The sequence below is a fragment of the Chionomys nivalis genome, chromosome 4 (assembly GCF_950005125.1).
Source record: "Chionomys nivalis chromosome 4, mChiNiv1.1, whole genome shotgun sequence".
NCBI classification, from domain to species: domain Eukaryota; kingdom Metazoa; phylum Chordata; class Mammalia; order Rodentia; family Cricetidae; genus Chionomys; species Chionomys nivalis.
Window position 1 is genome coordinate 75,223,540 of NC_080089.1, and position 19,940 is coordinate 75,243,479.

Consider the following 19,940-nt stretch of genomic DNA (forward strand, 5'->3'; position numbering starts at 1 on the left):
AGAACTTGAGGCCATCATTTGGATATCTAGAAAACATTGCAACTCAAACATGCACACATCTGGATCTGGATATCTCCTCTGTCCCCCACTAAAGCCTTTTCTTCCAGGAACTTTCCATATTAATGAAAGGAATGACAGTGGTATCTTTGAGTTAGTTACTCAAAAAAATCAGGTAACCAAATGAACAAAAAAACCTTAGGACTAACTTCAGCTACTGTTCATGCATCTTGTGTGATTCACGAATATAAGCATCTATCCAGAATCTAACATTTTTTATGCTGGTCCATCATCCAACATGCATTTGCTGCACAAACATTAAAGTCTCATAACAGTTGTGAGTATAGTTGAGTGAGAGCTCATTTTTAACTGGTGCTTTTCCAGGTATTGTGTTTACCCGACAGGCTACTGACTTACCTGGGACATCAGTCATTTCCACTAGAGATCCACAAGAGGAGGACAAAGGATCAGTCCCTTGCCTTAACAGGAGAAAATTCTGCAAGTCCAGTGTTGTGTGCAAGCAGCTAAGTTCTTATAGCAACCACATTGTATTTCATCTTCTCTATCACTTCCTGTATGTTCTTTTCATGTTTTTTTCTTTTTGGCTAAGTATTCATCTCAGTCCTTTGCACGGAAATGGGCTTCACAGCATATGTCTCTCAGGAAAGTGTCATGAAAACTCCTTTCTAGAGAGCAGTGGTTTTGTTTATTTGCTCCTTTGTCTCAGGGGTTTAGAACTTACCATGGGAAGGTAGAAACTAAGGACTATTTCTTGCTATGTTTTATCTATTGTTCTCTCTCTCTCTCTCTCTCTCTCTCTCTCTCTCTCTCAGCATCTCACTGTGTGATTCTGGCTCTTCTGGAACTCACTCTGTAGATCAGAATATCCTCAAACTCACAGAGATCCACCTACCTCTGCCTTCTGGGTTCTGGAATTAAAGGCATGTGCCACTACACCTGTTTCTTTCTTTAATTTTAAAATATAGTGATTTTCTTCAATGAAAGACAGATTTTCTTTTTTCACTACATAGACCTAACACATTGTTAATGTTTCCTAAGCATTTGGTCAGTGAATAAATGAATAAATAACATTGACAACATGCCAGCAAATTAAATCACATTGCTTCATTTTTTCTGATACCCTTTGCCTATCGTCATGGTATGGAGATTTACAAACATTTAACTTCCAAGAGAAATTTGATAAACTTTCAAGATAGAAATGGCAGATAGAACCAGGAATTAATTATTACTTAGTTAGCTCTTTTTGGTGTGATTTAATTCAATGTTCCTAAATTAATCCTGAAGACCAACCTGAAGCAAAGTTCTCCTTGAGTCCATCTTCATTGTCTTGACTGAAGGTGGGATTTTGATCGATTTGAGTATCCTGTATGCAAATGTCTTCAAATAAACTTTTCCAAATCTGAATGCAGTTTCCTTCGAAAGGGAACGCACACTGACAGCCCCACAAAACTGTCTCTGTCAGGCTCTGTCTTAGGGCCACACACAACAGTCGGCCACTAAGGGTGTGGCATTGTGCTGTTCCTTTGCCACAGGCTTTCTTAAAGCTCTCATGGAGCAGAGTGCAGTGCTGGGATTCCTGGCAGGCCGCCACTGCTGTGACACAGTCACTCTTTCTTTCAGCCTTTACGGATGGATCATCTTTTCTCTGGAGCCCTCCTGTGACATTTGACTGTGGCACCAAATCCGAGGGCAGTACCAGCTCTATGAATAAAGTAAAAGAATGGTTTAAGAATAGATCAATTTACTCTTTATGTGGTCATGACTCTTTAATGTATTTTTAAGAATATAGAAACATTTTTATAGATATTTCAATATCTTTCAAAAATATTGGAAAATTATTTTGAAAGATTTCCTTCAAATGGTCTGAAATTTAGGAAGATTGACACAGCAAGTTTTCAATCACATACATCCATAACAGAGTACTGAGTTTCTCTTGGAGATACTTTGTCTTTATTTGCTTTTGTCTTCATTATATTTTGATAATTGACACAAATTTCGATTAATTTAAATATGTAAATTTAGTACACTATTTCCCCCATACATTTTTAAGACTTTTTTTCCTTTTTTAAATGTGTCTTTGTTGAAAGATTTCTCAGATGTTTTTCTTATTTCTCTCCTTTTAGGTATTTTTCCCTAATTTCCTTAGCTCCTCATACAATTTAATTCCACACATATTTATCCACACACATGAAATAAGACAAAATAAACAAAAATATATACATATTTACAATTTATATGTTGCTTTTACACATAATAAAGTACAATATTTTTTGCCATACTCACGTAGCAATTTTCCTTCCTGTGAGTCTATTCATAGAGCCAGTAACTTATATCACTTTCATTCCATAGGAAGAAGATGAGAAATCCAATTTCATTATAAAGTTGGGTACCCTTAGCATAGGCTTTGGGGTCTGTTTAAAATGTTTATCTTCCTCCAAGGTACCTCAGATGACCTCCACAGTGAGCATCATGGACATTGGTATTCCTTCGCTGGTCTTTTTTAGAGGGGATTATACTTCCCTTATTTATTTTTTTAAGTTGTTTTTATTGGTTTTATTACACAAGTGTTTGTCACAGTTTCAATTTTTCAAATGCTTTGTAGGTATATGAGAAAAACACCATATTCCTAACTTCATGCTTTGTAAATATTTACTTACAATCTACTTATGGTACCATTACAAAAACTTGTCCTTGGTTATAACTCTGGAATATGCTTTGAAACACACACTATTGTAGAATTCGAACAGTTTTCAAACAAGAGCGCACAGTAAATTGCTGTAAGTCAGACTCTTTAATAAGAACAGAGGCAATCTTAGCTTGCAAGCCTGGTCACACATTGTGAAATATATGTGAAATATATGTGAAATATATGTGCATGAAGGCTGGCCTCATGCAATTAGTTCCTCATTGATTCTTTTCTAATAAGCTTTGCATCTACTTAAATATAAATCTGTTTTATAATATATATATACATATATATAATTTATAACTATATATGAAATAAACCAAGTTAAATTACATAATCCTAAATGTCTGTTTTGCTCTATGACATTAGCTACTAAACACCTTTACTAAGGTTTATGTCCATTGCACCAGGGATTATGATATGCCTATCTATATTAACTGAATCTAACTATTTTATGAATCAACATATGATCAAATTTTGAGAAATTAAGTATTTACACAACAAATTTGATGATAGTATAGTAAGTTTCAGGGACTATTCTGGAAACTTTGACATAATCAAAAATGTACATACTTAATCATGTAGGTTTGTAAATGCTGGGGAGTGTTTTAGTGACACCATGGAAAGAGAAAGACTTTTCTTCCTGCAGTGTGACCAAAGGGTTTGCGGAGAGCGCTGAGCCTGGAATAGAATGAATGATGAGACTGAAGCTATCATGCCCCTTTGCTCTCTAAGCTGAGTTGTAGGCAGTCTCTTAGGTGCTCTTTGTACCTGCAGCCCTCAAATGGTCCATAATGAAATGCCCCTGAGGAATCATTTAGGTTTCCACCTCCAGGTCAGTGGATAGAAGGATTCTGTTGCCCGGATTGTCCATATTTCACACTGCAGTCTTAAACGAATTTGTATTCTGTGAAAAACACTTTTTTTTTTCATGTGAAATGAGTTCAACCTGTCTGAATTTGTCTGTACTTGTTAACTGATGGTATTTTGTGAAAATGGCATGAGGATGGCCATCGTTAAGAGTTTACTGTCTTGGAAAAAAAATGAGTCACCATTTGAATAACATTTCAAATGACTGCAACTCAGTCTACTTTCAACCTAAAACTAAGGAAGACATACTAATTACCAAAATAATGTCACTTCCACACCCTTTGGTACTAATTTCTCCCATCTAGAATGGTTGACTACCCTCCCTGCCTTCTTTTTATTCTGGCTTTTGAAATTTAATAGTTTGTAGTTTTTCTCCCTATTGCTAAAGGAAAGAAAGAAAAGAGAATGATATGAATGGTAGAAAAGAATTTGTGGGGAGATGGGAAGGAAGGGGGATTGAGTAGAGACGGAGGGCGTTACAGTAGCCACAATGTTTCTCATCAACTTGTCAACTTTTGGGTTCTTTAATTAGATTGTGAAATTTCACTAACAAATGTTATTATTCTTCCTGACTTTTTAGATGCCTTCACACACATTCCCAACTGGTCACCAAGTACTCATGATTATAATTCATAATTTTTCACTGAAGTGTATCTTATAATTCTCAGGACTTCTGTGTTAATTTGAAAATGTGTCACCTCTCATTAGTTTGGACAAGGGTGATATCTCACTTTTTTTTTCCATTCTCTTCCAATTCCTCAAAGAGACATTTAAAAAAAGGTCAATTTTGCATTTCTCTGTTTAAAATATGCAACAGCTCCTAGCAGCAAAGCATTAAATCTAATCATGTCATAAAAGCAAGTAAGTCCAACTGTCCCTGATTTATAGCATCTGGTTTCTTTCTCAAATCATCTTGAGATATTGTTCCATCTTACAGTACAGCACAACAAAGAATTTGCTGTTTCTCAAATGGTTATTAATTCCTTTTATTGCCTCTGGTTTCAACACATATTTCTTTTTTCCTCCCTAAGAATCCCAGGACACCGAATTTCTACCAGTTCTATGAAATGTTTGAAGTCACAATTATTTCCTCTGCTATGTTGTCAAATACTCTATGCACATGTTCATTGTGGGTGAGTGCATAGCTATCACATAGAACACAGCACACTGTAAAAGTGATACCTAGAAATTTTGAATTTCATTAGAACTGAGATAGTCTGAAATAGGCTTCTTGACTTCAGAATTAAACTAAAGATCAACAAGAAAGGCACCTAGGACAACTCTGGTGTCTGACAATTAACAACTTTTAAATGAACTATACATTAACGGAGTGATGAAGCAGAGGAGACGATAATTTGAAAGGACATTCAGGTGAACTCTTCTGAGAAGAGTAGTAGTTCAGGGGAGCAAAGGCTACATCTCATGAGAACAGCTGAGCTTGGTAATGCGTGAGAGGCTACCACTTGGTATTGGTTTTGAAGGCACAGAACAGTCATGGAGAGAAGCTGAGGCGTGTTACCCTGTGGTTATGATGGAATCCTTTCAGAGAAGCCAGGAGGCCATTTGTAAAGGTTCAGTTTAAGTGGAAATGGAGATTCAAGGATTAAGGAAATCATGGAGAGAAACTGAGGTTTGACATTAAGTACTAGGCTCAAAATACCTAGAGAGAGGCCAGAAGATTATTCATGGAGTTACAGTGGGGGCTCCAGTATATTAGAGATGCTAGGAATATGGGGTGTCCACCAAAAACAGCAGTATGTATGGAATAAGCCGACAAGATAGACTGTGTGTTCTGTTTAGGGCAGAGCCAAAGATGTGGAGCTTCCCAAGCTGTATGGAGGTCAGAAGAGTGTATGAATCCCAGACACTTGGACACTGAGATAATTAATTACACACTATTGAAGTTTGGTTTTGCATTGATCTAATTGCGATTATGTCCTGCTTTTTCCCTCTTAGAAAAAGAAGTATGTAAGTTGACAAAAAATGAATTGATTCAATGAAAAAAGTGTTGCTAGCTAGACTCCTTATAAAATGAGCTGAAACAGAGTGCAGAGTACATTTTTATCATTTTTGTATTACTATGTTATATTATTATAATTATTTATTTTTTTAAATTATGATACATGTTTACAATGTAGTTTGATCATATCCACACCCTATAGGTTTCTCTGGCTTCTCATAAGACCCACCAAATTGTCTCATTGTCTCACTCCAAATTCTATGTCCTCTTCTTTATTCTTTATTTCTATTCTTATCATTCTTTTCCTAGTAGTAGTAGTGGTAGACCACTGAGTCAAATTAATTCTGTTTGGGAAATGGATATGGAAATATCCACGGAACATGGACAAACTACTAGCGGCAGTATCTCCAAACTAAGGTCATTGCCCTTCATCATTAACCATCTAATGCCAGTAGTTTCTCTGCTAAGGGTCGGGCCTTGGGAGCTTCTTCTCCACCCATGCTGGAATTTCAAAAGGCCTTATTTTGTGTGGGTCTCATGCAGGCAACCATGGATGGTGTGGGTTTACTTGGCATTAGCTGTATCATGTCCAGAGAGCAGCATTTCATACCTCCTCCTGCACTTACTCATTCTACTCTCTATTCCTCAATGTTTCCTGAGCCTTGATTTGGAGTGTTGTGAAATATTATTTGAAGATGTATTACATTTGTTTATGCTGTGGAACATATGTTTAATGATGCAAAGATTGTTACATTCCTTTATGCTGCATTTGCTTAACTCTGTGAAGTTGTGTTACTTTGCCTGTGTAAAACACCTGATTGGTTTAATAAAGAGTTGAATGGCTAATAGCAATGCAGGAGAAAGGGTAGATGGGGCTGGCAGGCAGAGAGAAAAAATAGGAGGGGAAATCTGGGAAGGGAAGATAGAGAAGCAAGAAAAGAAAGGGACAGCCACACAGCAATACAGCCAGACACAGATTAAGAAGGAAAGAAAAGATACACAGAAATAGAGAAAGGTAAAAGCCCAAAGGCAAAAGATAATGGGATAATTTAAGTTAAGTAAAGCTGACTAGAAATAAGCCAAGCTAAGACTGGGCATTTTCAAGAAAGAATAGGACTCCATGTAATTTATTTGAGAGCTGGGTTGTGAGCCCCCAAAGACCAAAAGAGCCAAAGAATACAAGATCTAACAACAATGTGGGGGTGTTACAGCTGATTCATACACAGGTGAGTGTTTGTCATCATTTCGTGTTAAAGAAAAGAAAGCTGAAAATGAAGGCCAACCTATAGTCAAATGAACCCCACAAAATATGAGAAACACACACACACACAGGGAGAGAGAGAGAAAGAGAGAGAGAGAGAGAGAGAGAGAGAGAGAGAACAAACTATCAACATATGAACAAAAACAGTACAACTTCTACACATACTAAAACGACAACCAGAAACTATTAAGAGCAGCATATTACAGAGATCTATAGACATTGAAGTCATAGTCACATGGGAAAAAACTACAATATAAATACGTAAAATGGATGATAAGCTACAAAAGCTCACTTGTGACATTAAAACTAGGCCAATTCTATAACAATTAATCACACAAATTTACTTTTTTATGTATCACGTAATGAATTGTGCCGCTATAGTACTATGTAAACCAGTAATTGAAGAAAGTAATTGAAGAAAGCAAGAGCTTCAATTCTTTCTCTGTTCTAGAGTACAGAAAAGAGAGTACTTTTCAACTTAGCTTTAACAGCCAGCATTAGACATATAACAGAATTATTAACATAAGAAAATATATCAATATCCTGCTTGAACTCAGACATATCAATAAAATATTAGCAACTGAAATTCAGTAAATGTGCTACAAAAATGAATGCACAATGACTGAGGAGGATTTAGGTTTGAAATAAAAAACTGATTCAATGAATATTACCTGTCTTATTGATGCATTTTTTCCCAAAAAGTTTGTTCACTGTACAGTGGAGGTCATCGATACAAAGACACTCTTTAAATCGGAAATCTTTTGCCACCAAAGACTGGATACTCAGGTTACAATGTGATGAATTATTTATCTTGCAGGATTCACCTGGGTTTCATAATCACATATAATACTGAAGATATTAATCTGAATATAAATTTTAGTTCTTTTTCCCAAAGTGTTTTAATGCATCAACCCAAGAAATTAATGAGTTTAGAAATTATCTTGGTTTGCTAAAGGGTGTTCATCAAAGTGACTTTATCCTCCAGATTTTTAACAATAAACAGAAATATTATCAGCTATGGGATGCCTTTTAATTTATAAATATTAAATTTTATACGGGTATAGTACTCAAAGTACCAGGCCCCCTGATATTTAAGTTACTCAGAAAGTGCCAAAGAACACTGAGTGAATCAGAATCAATCAGGATTTGTTTAATACTCATAAATTCTGGACTCTGTTTTTAAACAATCCACCATTGAGGATATAAAAGCATCTGGATCAAGGCTGGAGTTACTAGTGTAATTACTAAGAAGTCCTCCAATGCATAGAAATTACAAATAACAATCAGAAAAGAGAGAAACTTGACCACACTGCCTAGGGACAGCTTACTCATTCTATTTTGCCCCCCTCATCCCTCCTAAGAGGGGTGTAATTTGCCTGCTTATGTATCAGGTTAATGCACTACCATTGAGCTACACATGTACCCCCAGGTTCATTTTTATTTTATTTAAAAATTTTATACAGTTTTTACAATTATACAATATAATTTTTTGTAATTATACAATACAATCACATTGTTCCCCCTTCCCTTCCCTTCCCTTCCCTTCCCTTCCCTTCCCTTCCCTTCCCTTCCCTTCCCTTCCCTTCCCTTCCCTTCTTCCCTTCCCTTCCCTTCCCTTCCCTTCCCTTCCCTTCCCTTCCCTTCCCTTCCCTTCTTCCCTTCCCTTCCCTTCCCTTCCCTTCCCTTCCCTTCCCTTCCCTTCCTCAAGCTCCTCTCAAATCCCCTCCTTCCTACTCTTTCAATTACTCCCACTCTCAAACTGATAGTCTTTTATTCTCTGATTTGTTACATAGAGAGAAAGATGATCTCTCTCTCTCTCTCTCTCTCTCTCTCTCTCTCTCTGTGTGTGTGTGTTTGCACAGATTTATAAAAAAAAAGCTACTGAGTCTGTTTTTATTGCTTGTATGAATATGTTTCAAGGCTGATACTTTGTATTAAACAACCAATTATGCCCCTCAACTCTTGAAGAGACTAACACTCCCTTCTTGGCAGTCATCAGACGCCTGTAGTTCCTTGTCCAGGGGAGTGATTCTACTGAGATTTTTCCCTTCCTCACTAATGTGTCTATTAGTCTTGCCATTGTTCAAATCCTGTTTATACAGCCATTTCTGTGGCAGACTGTTTCTCAAACAGACTTTGGAAAGATATTCATAAAGGTGCAGTAAGTGTCACTCACATGCTGGTGGTAACCAGTAGCTTTCTAATTGGAGTGAAGACCTGTTCGACAGGAAAGCAGTCATGTCTGTTACTAGAAACCTAGCTAACTTCCCCTGACTAATGAGATCATGGATCTTAGAAGATTATTAGACCTACTACATTCTAAATCTTATCCTTCTACCCTCAGACAAATGCAGCTATTAGTTCTTCATCAAAGTAGTTTTCCTCCTCCCCTCTCTCTAAGATTTATGTGTGTGTGTGTGTGTTGAGTGTTTTGACTCTGTATGTCTCTGTACAACATGCATGTCCCGTGTCAGTGGAGAACAGAAGTTATCAGATCCCCTGGAACTGGAGGTATAGACAACTGTGAAGTGCCATGCGGGTGTTTGAACTCTACCCTAGGTCCTCTGGAAAGTAGTCAGTGCTCTTAACTGCTGAGCCATCTCTCCAGTCCCAAGGAGCTCCTCTTCACAGTAAATAGATGCCATGACACAAAATCACAACTGGATACAGTCCAGAGATCAATAAATCATGCGGATCCCAGTCAGCCCAAGTGGATTGCAGCCAGCCCCAGTAGATCTCAGCCAGCCCCAGCAGATACATCTATATCCCTGTTCCTGCATCTATGGCTCAGGGAGCTTCATGTGGGCGGAGGGCAGAAAGATCACAAGAGTCAGAATACCAGGATGTCTATTGTGGAACAGATTAGAAGCAACTTTTTAAACAAAATATTTTTTTTGTGTGTGTGTGTCCACCCACAGAATGCTTCCCAAACTACTTTAAAGCTTTCTGTGTTTTAAATGATGGTTGCTGTTCAATAATATCCAAGCTGATTTTATACGGGGTGGCTGGTGTGCAGTTTAGTCTCCACTATCCTGTCACTTTAACTGTTTTGTTTGCTCTTTTGTTGTAACCTATTTTATTGTATTTGTTACTAAAACTATATTAAAAGATATGCAAGTGGTTCTAATTTTTTTTATGAAAAGTTAAAATTCTCCTAACACTCAGCATTTTATGAATAAAAAATAAGTCATTTATAATTACCAGTATTTCATTTTCTGGTTAAAAATCAATTTGCCTTTAACCTATAACGTTTTTCATTAAAAAAGTAATTGAATTATTTACTTGTATACTTGGGTACTTTTCTCCCTGCTTCACATATAAAATAATTATTCAAATATTATCACAATGTATTGCAAATGACTCATTTGTTTGCTAACATATTAAATAACTTTTGATTTATGGCATATTAAGTATAATATTTTAATACAACATTTAATTTTCTCTAGTCAACTAGGTATTTCATCATTAAAACAAGTAAGGGTTTTTTTTTTTTGTCATCTTCTGACCTCATCTTAAAATATTTTATTCTTGAGCAAATGTGTGAGCACTTGGGTGTGACAGTTGTCACTTTCCTATGGGTTAAATATTTCTGTCCTCTCTCCAGGGCAGGGAGAGAAGTCATCTACAACACCCCGTGAAATCCTTGGAGTTCTGCTGATGGAGACGCCGGCATTGTTAGAACTGGACTTAATACACTGGGTTTTACCTGGAACAACGCAGGTGTCTTCCATTGATCTCCATGACTGCTCACAGCCATTTGTATCAATCAAGCATTGCTGCCTTAAATGTGCACAGTCGTTTGTCTGGGAAGAGGATTCATTTTCTGAGCTTAGCCTCGCAACTTGGAACAACGGCAGCAGCAACAACAAGAAAACAACGACATGTTCACAGGGTTACAGTTTGGTGTCCAAATTTTAAATTCCCTCAAATCTAAGCTATTGACAGTGAAAGACAGAATTATGGGCAATACTATGTGGCAGAACTATTAGGAGGCAGAAAAAAATTTTCTTCCCCACTCCCCATAGTTCTGTATTTCTCTATTGTAAATAGGTAATTTTCATTAATTGTTTTAATTATCATACAGTGTAATGGGTTTCATTGTGACATTTTCAGACGTATGCATCCTTGTATCTTAGTCTTACTTGACCCTGTATGGCTTCTCCCTTATCCTCCTCCTCCCGCCACATGGTCCCTCTGTTTGATAAGATGTTCAGTACCCTTAAGTCATCAAGGAAGTACAAATGCATAATTCATTGGTGCTGCATCTCACATCAGGCAGGATGGCTTTTGTCAAGGAAACAAACAACCAATGCTGGTGAGAATGTGAAGAAAGACCCTTATACACTATTGGCAGGAGTGTGGAAATTGCTGTGGAAGATTCTCCAAAAACTGAAGATAGATGAAGCGCTAGCATTCTTGGGCCTATACCCAAAGAATTCCAATCCCACAAAGCACAGAAATACTTACACATCCTTACTTGTTGCTGCGATGTGTTAAGATTCTTAGACAAGGTCTATTATTTGTCAGCTCCGCATTCTCACTTTCCGTTTACTTTTCGACTTGTGAAATTTTTTTATTCCTTTTGTTCCATCAAAAACACTTCTAAAAACAGATTTATTTCAATTTGTGTGTATGTGCACTTATGCATACATGTGTGGGTTCCCATGGAGGCCGGAAGAGGGAGTCAGATCTCCTGGAGCTGGTTTTTAATGTGATTGCAAGCTGCCAAACATGGGCATAGGGAACCCAACTTGTATACTTGAGAAGAGCAACAAGCATTCTTAACTTCTGAGCCATCTCTCCAGTCCCTAAACCTCTTTTTAACAAATTTCTTTTATCACCCCCTTAACATCACACATGACACTTTTAAGACTTTGACTCATCTGTCAGTGTCTGGTCACTTGGATGATTTGTTTTCCTAGAGTCTCCCTGTTCCTCTAGAAAGGGTCTCTTCTAGATCTCTTGATGATTCACCACCTTATACCATCCACTGAGACCTGTCATCCCCTTAATGCTCAGTTAAAATATATTTTCATGTTATGTTCTGCTTCCAGAACTTGCTTGGTTTTATTCATACTCTTCAGGGAAAATCCTCTTTCTCTCATGGTCTGATATAAAAATCTAGACTAAAGATTGTCAAATATATGATTTAATGCTGATAGTTTCAATGCGAAGCCTAGATAAAGAGTATTTCCTCTATTGGCATGCTGTAGACAAGATTCCAGACTCAGATTTATTTAACCTTCTCCTTTTCATCAGTCCTCTATGGTGAATCCCTGCACTTCATCAACAATGGCACTGATAGGGTAGACATCCAAACAATTCATGAAAGATGCTTTAATGCATCCCCAACTTCATGCCCCATATCTCTCTCCCTACAAAGTTTGTGCCTCTGCACTTCGAACATCTTTCCCTGGATAGTTGCCTGCTCTCTGGATTTGATTGACTCAGAGCAGTCCTTTATGTCACCTTATGTATGGAACACACTTTTAGTACTGCATTTCTTTGTTTAGTCTCTTTGGGTGGCTCCTCATGACATGACTTTCATATTCTTTATCACATGCAACCCAGAAATCATAAAACTTTTTGCAGCGCTCCAAGCTGCCTTTCCTCTTTGAAGTTTACCCTTTGGCCTCTAGTAAACAATCTAATCCTTGTCCTCTGGGATAACACTTTGTCCTTTAAAACTGATTGTGATCATTATCTATGTTATGGAAAACTCTGAAGTTTCTACTTTTTTTTCTATCACCGAAATGAGCACACACCCCTATTTTGTCTCCCTTGAAGCTTAGAAATCCCAAAAGCGTAGAATTTCTTGCCCTGCAGTGTGTATTCATGGGCCTCTCTACAACACTATGTTCTCTAGGTTTGCTAGATAGGTAATAGGGGCAATTCAGGGTTGTACTCTCAACACACAGATGCATTTTACAACTATCCAGTTAGTATATGTTGGTTTACATCAGTTTAGCTCTTAACAGATGAGGTCTATATAATAACTAATAAATCATACAGGTATTTACAAGTTATTTTCAGGAAAGTTTTCTGAAAGCAATCAAGACAATAGCAATCCTAATTTAGGTATTTTACAATTAAATCAATTTCTTTTAGCAAACATATAAAACAGATACTTGCCTTTTCAATAAATTCAAAAATATAAGAATACCAATGGAGTCAGATATAGGTACTACAAGCTTTGTTTGGCCAAGGCATCTACCTATTTTACATGAAGGGGTTAATTGTGGTTCTCTGTGGCAATATAGTGTTATAAGGTATAAAGTAAATTTCTTTTGTGTTACCTCTTTCCAACTCTCGTTTTCTAAGAATCCAAAAAAATTGATTGGGCCCCATATAATTCCTCCTGAGTTTCTACACTAAGAGGGTAGGCTCATGTGTTTAGCTCAGAGTCCCCAAAGCTGGCATAGCAGTCATGTTGGCATATGTGACCAACTCAGTTAGGAAACCCTCCCCAGGTCCTCATCGTAGTGATCCTATGTAAGCTCTTCCTCAAATGTGTCTTATGTCTTTCTCCTTTTCAACTGCTTGTTGAGTATTCCACTTGAATTTTGCAGCATTTTCATGTACCTAATGGACTAAAGAAATCATGCAATGATTTGACCCGCAAGAAACCAAAGCCCAGCTTTCTCTTTCCATACCCTGCCTTTCTTGTTCCTGGCTATGATTTATGGGCTTGATATTTGAAATGGGATTTGTTAAAAATTCTACTGATGTTAAAAGAAAAAAAAGTCATGTTAAAAGTAGTAACACAAAGAAATGTAAAGTATATTACCCTCTTAAGGATGTATAAAGTTCATTAACAAATTCACCATTTCCCCCATAGTTTTGGGCAACAGGACTTTGCTTCGTCATAGCATGTAATTATATATAATACTGAACAAGAGCTGGGCAAGATAGAGAAATTTTCAGTCCTAACCAATAATTTCCTTTTCTCACACAACCTGTTTTCTGTGTTATTTGGAAGTAAAAGATGACAGCAAATGACAATAGCCTTCTCAGCTGAGGCTTTGAGGAAGAAGGGACATGGTGTGTGTGATCTGATACTTTGCTACAAAGTTGAAGCTACTAGAGTTTTTTATATAATGAAGCTATAAATACTAGAAACTAATAAAGAAATAAGAAAACATTATAAAAACAAGAACAAGCAATACCTCTCAACACAAGAATTTCCATGGAGAGATTGAAAATGTACAAATGATCCTTTACTTCCTGGCTAATTTTCTTGGATTTTATTTATTTTGTTTCCCTTTCTTTTAAATGTAATTTGGTATAACCTACATTATTTTCTGGTTTTATTTAGTCCCATTCATCAACAACTATAGTTATAGCACAGAAAATATTCCAGTTTGTTTATTAATATCCAGTATAATCACAATTACTCCCTCATTCTGAAATCAATACATAGATGCTAACATATTAACCTTCATCAATCACATATCTACCAAGTAGACTTTTGTGGGCTCTATATTAAAGGAAAATTATTTGAACCAGTCTCTTACAACTACCCAATGCAAGAGAGATGAGCCCACATTTTACCTAGAGGCCATATATGTCACTCAAGAGCAGAGAATTAATACAGAGTTCAGCAGTTTTGCTTGCCTCAGGTGATCCTGGTTATTAGGGTTGAAAATTAGAGGGACAGTTTATGTTGCTCTGTCTCTCTGTCTCTGTCTCTCTCTCTCTATCTCTCTCCCTCCTTTAATCTGCTTTTAAAGCTAAATAGAAAAATAAAACTTTGTCATCTTTAACTTATGAGTATATACTGGATAGGTGCATTTTTCAAAAGTTCTTGCACATATAGAAAATAGATCTTAATAAGTGGTTCAAAGTCATCTAGGTTATTTTACTTACAGGAGCAATGTGATGGAGCAATGAAAAGCTCATGTTTTGTATTTTCTATAGAGTTAGAAACAAGTGACTGCAGGTAAATGCACATTTCTCGAAAGCAGTAAATAACATCAAAGCACACGTTGGTAATATCATTGGCATTTCTTATGGCTGTTTCCATGAACTTAAGCTAGATGGGACAGCATTCAGTTTACAAAGAGTTAATATTGCAATCAATTCAGAACTAGCCACACAGCTCACTTACCCAGGAAGATGAACACTATCATGTTGAACAACTTTGCTGTTCACCTGGGAGAAAAGCAGAAGTGCTGACTCCAACCAACTTTCCAACTGAAACTTTTGGAATAAGGTTTCCGTTTCTGCTCTTGTTTCATAAGAACACACCGCCAATCAGAGTCAGCTTCTGATGTCACCATTTCCTCACCAATTTGTTCTGAGCTGTGAACTTTCCTAATTATATCCAAATTCAATTATTCTCCTCAGTGTGCAAACCCAGGATATTAAGCTTCCACAAAAGCTTGCAAACAGAATAACAGGGGAAATGATGCATTCTCTGCACATTGACTAGAATCCTAAGCTGTACTTCCTGGATATAACAGTCTTCCAAGACATTTGACCATGTTTAGTCCCCTATTCATGACTATGTCTCATTAAGTCAATTTCTTATAATTTCAGGATATAGAAAAGGAGCAATGGCATAAACAACCCAGGAAAATATGTAAATCCAAGATACATTCAAATGTGAGATAGATATGTCTCATGTTTGCAAATGTTTCAAACCCCAAGATGACTAAAAACTATGTCACTTCTGTGACATGTTCCCATTTCTTCAAAACCCAGTCTCAGTGTGAAAAAAGATTCCTTTCAGAGAAGCATAAATCCTCCACAGGAAGCTAACTATTCACCAGATCGTCAGTTATTCCTCACTTTAATCCACAACTTCCTTGAAATTCAATGAAGCGAATTACCCTGATCCCTTTGAAAATCTATGTTTAGTAAATATAAAGTATTACCTTTGGCGAGAAATTAACAAAAAGAGATGAAAATGAAAGAGGAGCATCTGTGTTTCCACTGCCTTGTAATTTACTGTTTCTATTACATTCTGTTAATGTTCATTTTACATTAGAAGGGAAATCAGATTTTATTTTCAGAATGCATACAGTTTACTAAAACCCAATGAACTGAAATTATAACACTATAAATTATCTCTGCAGATTTAAGTAAAAGACTTAATATCAGACATTACTTCTCTGAAAATGGATTGATTACATCATGGTTGTAAATTACATTATGCTTGTATGTAGGTTTTGTACAACAGAAGTCTGCTAATGGCAATATTACACCCAGTGATTTATTTGATAGGAGAAATATAGTACCATAAAAATTAATCTCTTCTCTTTTTGAGTGCATGAATTAAATCAGAGGGGACAAATCTCAAGGATACACAAAATATAGTAGTGACTCTCGTGAGTAACCTCCAGAATCAGGATACATAATTCACTGCAGTGTTCTGGGGGAGGCAACTGCAAAATTTTGCTGAGTTCCAAGGAGGGATAGACCTAGACCCCACCTCCTGATGGAAAAGTACCAACACAACATTGTGAACACAGCATACGAAATGGGCTATATCTTGGTGATATAATAACTGAAAGATAAAACTTAGCATATAGATTTCTCATGACTCATGTTGTCTCATTCTGTTATATTATTATACTTCAATATAAATTCTAATATAATTTTCATCACTTTCCTGCTGGTTTCAGTACCTTCCTCTCATCTTGTTCATATTTTAGATAATTGTTCACATTTTATGTTCTGGTACCCATTTCTTGTGATCTTCAAATACATTAAAAAAAAACAAAAAACAAAACAAAACAAAAAACAAATGAGCTTTAATTATCTTTGTGTTACCACACTGGAGAAAATAGCATTACTTAATTGACTGACTGTCTCAGGCAGGATTCTCTAGAATAACTAAACTTACAGAATCTCTTTATATATGTATAGGAAGAGGATTTATTAGAATGCTTTACAGGTTGTGGTCCAGCTAACCCAACAATGGCTGTCATGGAAGGCCTCTTGGACCTTTATATATCAAGTAGATGCTTAGTCTTTTAGGATAGATGTCTCAGCTGGTCTTCAGTATACACTGGAATCCTAAAGAAGTAGGCTTTAAGGCCAGTGAAGAATGGACATGCCAGGATGAGCAACAGCAAGCAGGCAAAGATAGCAAGCTTCCTCCTTTCATGTCCTTATATAGGCTTCCAGCAAAAGGTGTGGACCAGATTAGAAGTGAGTCTTCCCACTTCAAAAGATCTGAATTAAAGGTGTGTTTTCTCACCTCAAAAAAAATCTGTAGTAAAAGTGGATCTTCCCACATCAATCTAAGCAAAAATTTCTCATAGGTATGTCCCTCTATTTTTGGGTTTTTGTTAATTATGGGTGAAGTCAAATTGATAAGAACAAATAGCCAGCACACTGGCTTTATTTGTAATCACATTATTTTAATGTCTGCCCTCTACCAGGGTTTTAGATATCGTCAGTAGTACTTTCTCCACTCTACAGGGTGGCACCTACAACATTCACATGCGATTGGAATCTGTTCTGTGCATCTCTCGTCAATTGGCAAACACCTGGCTCCTTGCTACAGAAAATTTTCAGTTTTCTCACCATGGTCCTAAGTCTTTAATCTCTAAAATAAATATTTAGATATCTTATCACAGAAATAAGAAGATAATTCTAGGTGTTTTTCTTGTTTGTATGTATAGATGTTGTCTGTATACTGATTTTAGTGTGCTCGGTTTCTGTGACTCTTCCAGCATCTTTCACTGTCTCCCTCCCTCACCATCTCTCTATTTCCCTATTGCTGTGTTCAGTCTGTCTTTCTATGTCACCCACTGTTCACGATTCCTCTCACTCTCTTCTCCTCTTCTTCCTTCCTGTTCCATATATACACACATGTATACAGCCCCAGGGATTGCACCTAAGGGAACTTGCTCAGTCATTGAGCTATGCCTCCAGCTTCCACTCCTTACCTTATTTTGAGCTGTGGACAAGTGAGATGGCTCAGAGGTTTAAAGCACTTGAAGCCAATCCTGATGATCTGAGTTCAATCCCAGGGACCCATGTGGTAGAAGAAAACTAAATTAAACAAGTTGTGTCCTCACGTCTACACATGTGCACTCATACAAAGCAATAATAATAATAATAATGCAATATAAGTTATTTTGAATTAATGCCACTTCATTTTTTGTTTTGTTTTAAATAAGATATCTTTAAAAAGCATGCATTTTCCCTACCCTCAAAGTTTAGGGATCCCCACAGAAGAGGAGGTTGAAAGAACGTAAGAGCCAGAGCGTATGGAGGACAGCAGGAGAACAAGGCCCTCAAAACAAACACCATTAAAGCTCACATGAACTCAGAGGCTGAAGCAGCATGTGCAGGGCCTGCACGGGTCTGTACCAAGTCCTCTGATTATGACTTCCAGTTCAGTGTTTTTATATAATTCTTGAGTATGAATGAATGGGTTTCTGATTCTTGTGTCTTTTCTTGGACTCTTTTCCTTCTGCTGGTCTCTTTAATCCAACTTCAATGTGATAGTTTTTGCTTTATCTCATTATATTTTACTTTGTTATGTTTTATTATTATCTCTTAGAAGCCTGTTCTTTTCTAAAGAGAGACAGAAAGGGAGTGGATATGGTTGGAAGGGGAGGTGGGGAGGACCTGAGAGGGGTAAAGGGAGGGGAACTTGTAATCAGAATATATTATGGAAAAAGAATCTATTTTAATTAAAGAAAAAAAACACATTCTCAGATAACTCTCCAAAATGCTAATCATATGTGAGAGAATGTATTAGAATCTGAGTGAGTGCATCTCTTTATGCTACTAAATAGGAAAGATGCACACAGGTTGGGTGCATCTGAACAGAGCTTGTCAATTGACCTTTGGTTTCAAAAGTCAAGCGATAAAAGCAACTCTTAGCAAACAAATAAAAAATGCTTTTAACTTTTGAGCTAATATTCATACTAATATTATTTGTGTATACTATGAACTATAGTGATCTGAAACATTTGGTTTATGCTGCAACATTTACTTTTCCAAAGTGCTTTATGATGTAGAAACTATTATTTTTGTGATTGGGGAGCAGGATGAGTCAGTAAAGTGCCTGACGTGCAAGCATGTGGATCTGAGTTCAGATCCCCAGTACCCAAGTAAATGTCTCGTGTAGGAGGTTCTTCTTTCTATGTGTGGCTTTCATTGGTTGAATAAAGAGACTGTCTTGGCCTTTTGATAGGGCAGCCCTTAAGTGGGCGGAGTAGACAGAACAGAATGCTGGGAAGAAGGGAAGTGTGACAGACACTATGATTCTGCTGCCTGAGATGGACACTGGTTAGACTCATGCCAGTAAGCCACAGTCAAGTGGCTATACACATTTAATAGAGATGGGTTAATCAAGATGTGAGAGTTAGCCAATAACAGGCTAGAGATAATGGGCCAGGCAGTATTTAAATGAATACAGTTTCTGTGTAATTATTTTGGGGTTAAGCTAGCCAGGCGGTGGGACACAGCCCGCCGCTCCTCTTACTACAAATGTCGGTAACAGTGGAGTCCACCTGCAACTTCAGGTGCAGTGGAAACAGCAGTTACCTAGAGCTAACTGGCCAGACAATCCAACGGACTTGATGAGTACCAAGCTAAGTGATAAACCTTTTTATTCACCTGAAGAAGATACTTGACGTGGATCTCTGACCTCTTCCATCCATACACTCAAGCATGTCATGTAGAGCTGCACACACATGTCTAACCTTCACCAACATAAGTAACACACTGTGCACACACACACCCAAACACACAAAGAAATTATTATTTTCCTAATATTATTGATATGATATGGAATTGAACAGTATGGAATATAAGCAACTTTCCAAGGTCACAATGAGATTAATCTATAGTTGATCACAATCACTGTAGAACACTGCTTCTATTTATGAGCTAACATTAGTCAATTAACATTAAAATGGCTGACCACATCTCTGTCTGCATTTATCAAGGATTTCTGGATGACAAATAAATTAACAACTTTTGTAAATATTTCAACATCATACGAACAAAATATATTTTACACAGATGTGTCATATATAAATATTAATAGATTTATTCAGATGTAATTATTTAAGTTTTCTATCTAACATTTGAATTTTACACAGTTTTTTTATATTTACAGTGTCTCTATTTTGTTAGTATATTCTCAAATTTGTGAAGTTTATGACTTTGGGTTGCAC

General features: G+C 36.8%; 1 protein-coding gene across 1 annotated transcript in view; it reads right to left on the reverse strand.

The window, feature by feature from the left end:
• Gfral (GDNF family receptor alpha like) overlaps positions 1-14,924 on the reverse strand; it is a 41,646-nt gene extending 26,722 nt beyond the window's left edge. Inside the window, exons 1-3 of the mRNA XM_057768794.1 lie at positions 14,903-14,924; positions 10,502-10,636; positions 7,467-7,619 (exon numbers count right to left, since the gene is read on the reverse strand). Of these exons, the coding sequence (XP_057624777.1) occupies positions 7,467-7,619; positions 10,502-10,636; positions 14,903-14,924 (310 nt within the window). The remainder of the gene's footprint in view (positions 1-7,466; positions 7,620-10,501; positions 10,637-14,902) is intronic.
• Between the last annotated feature and the right edge of the window lie 5,016 nt (positions 14,925-19,940).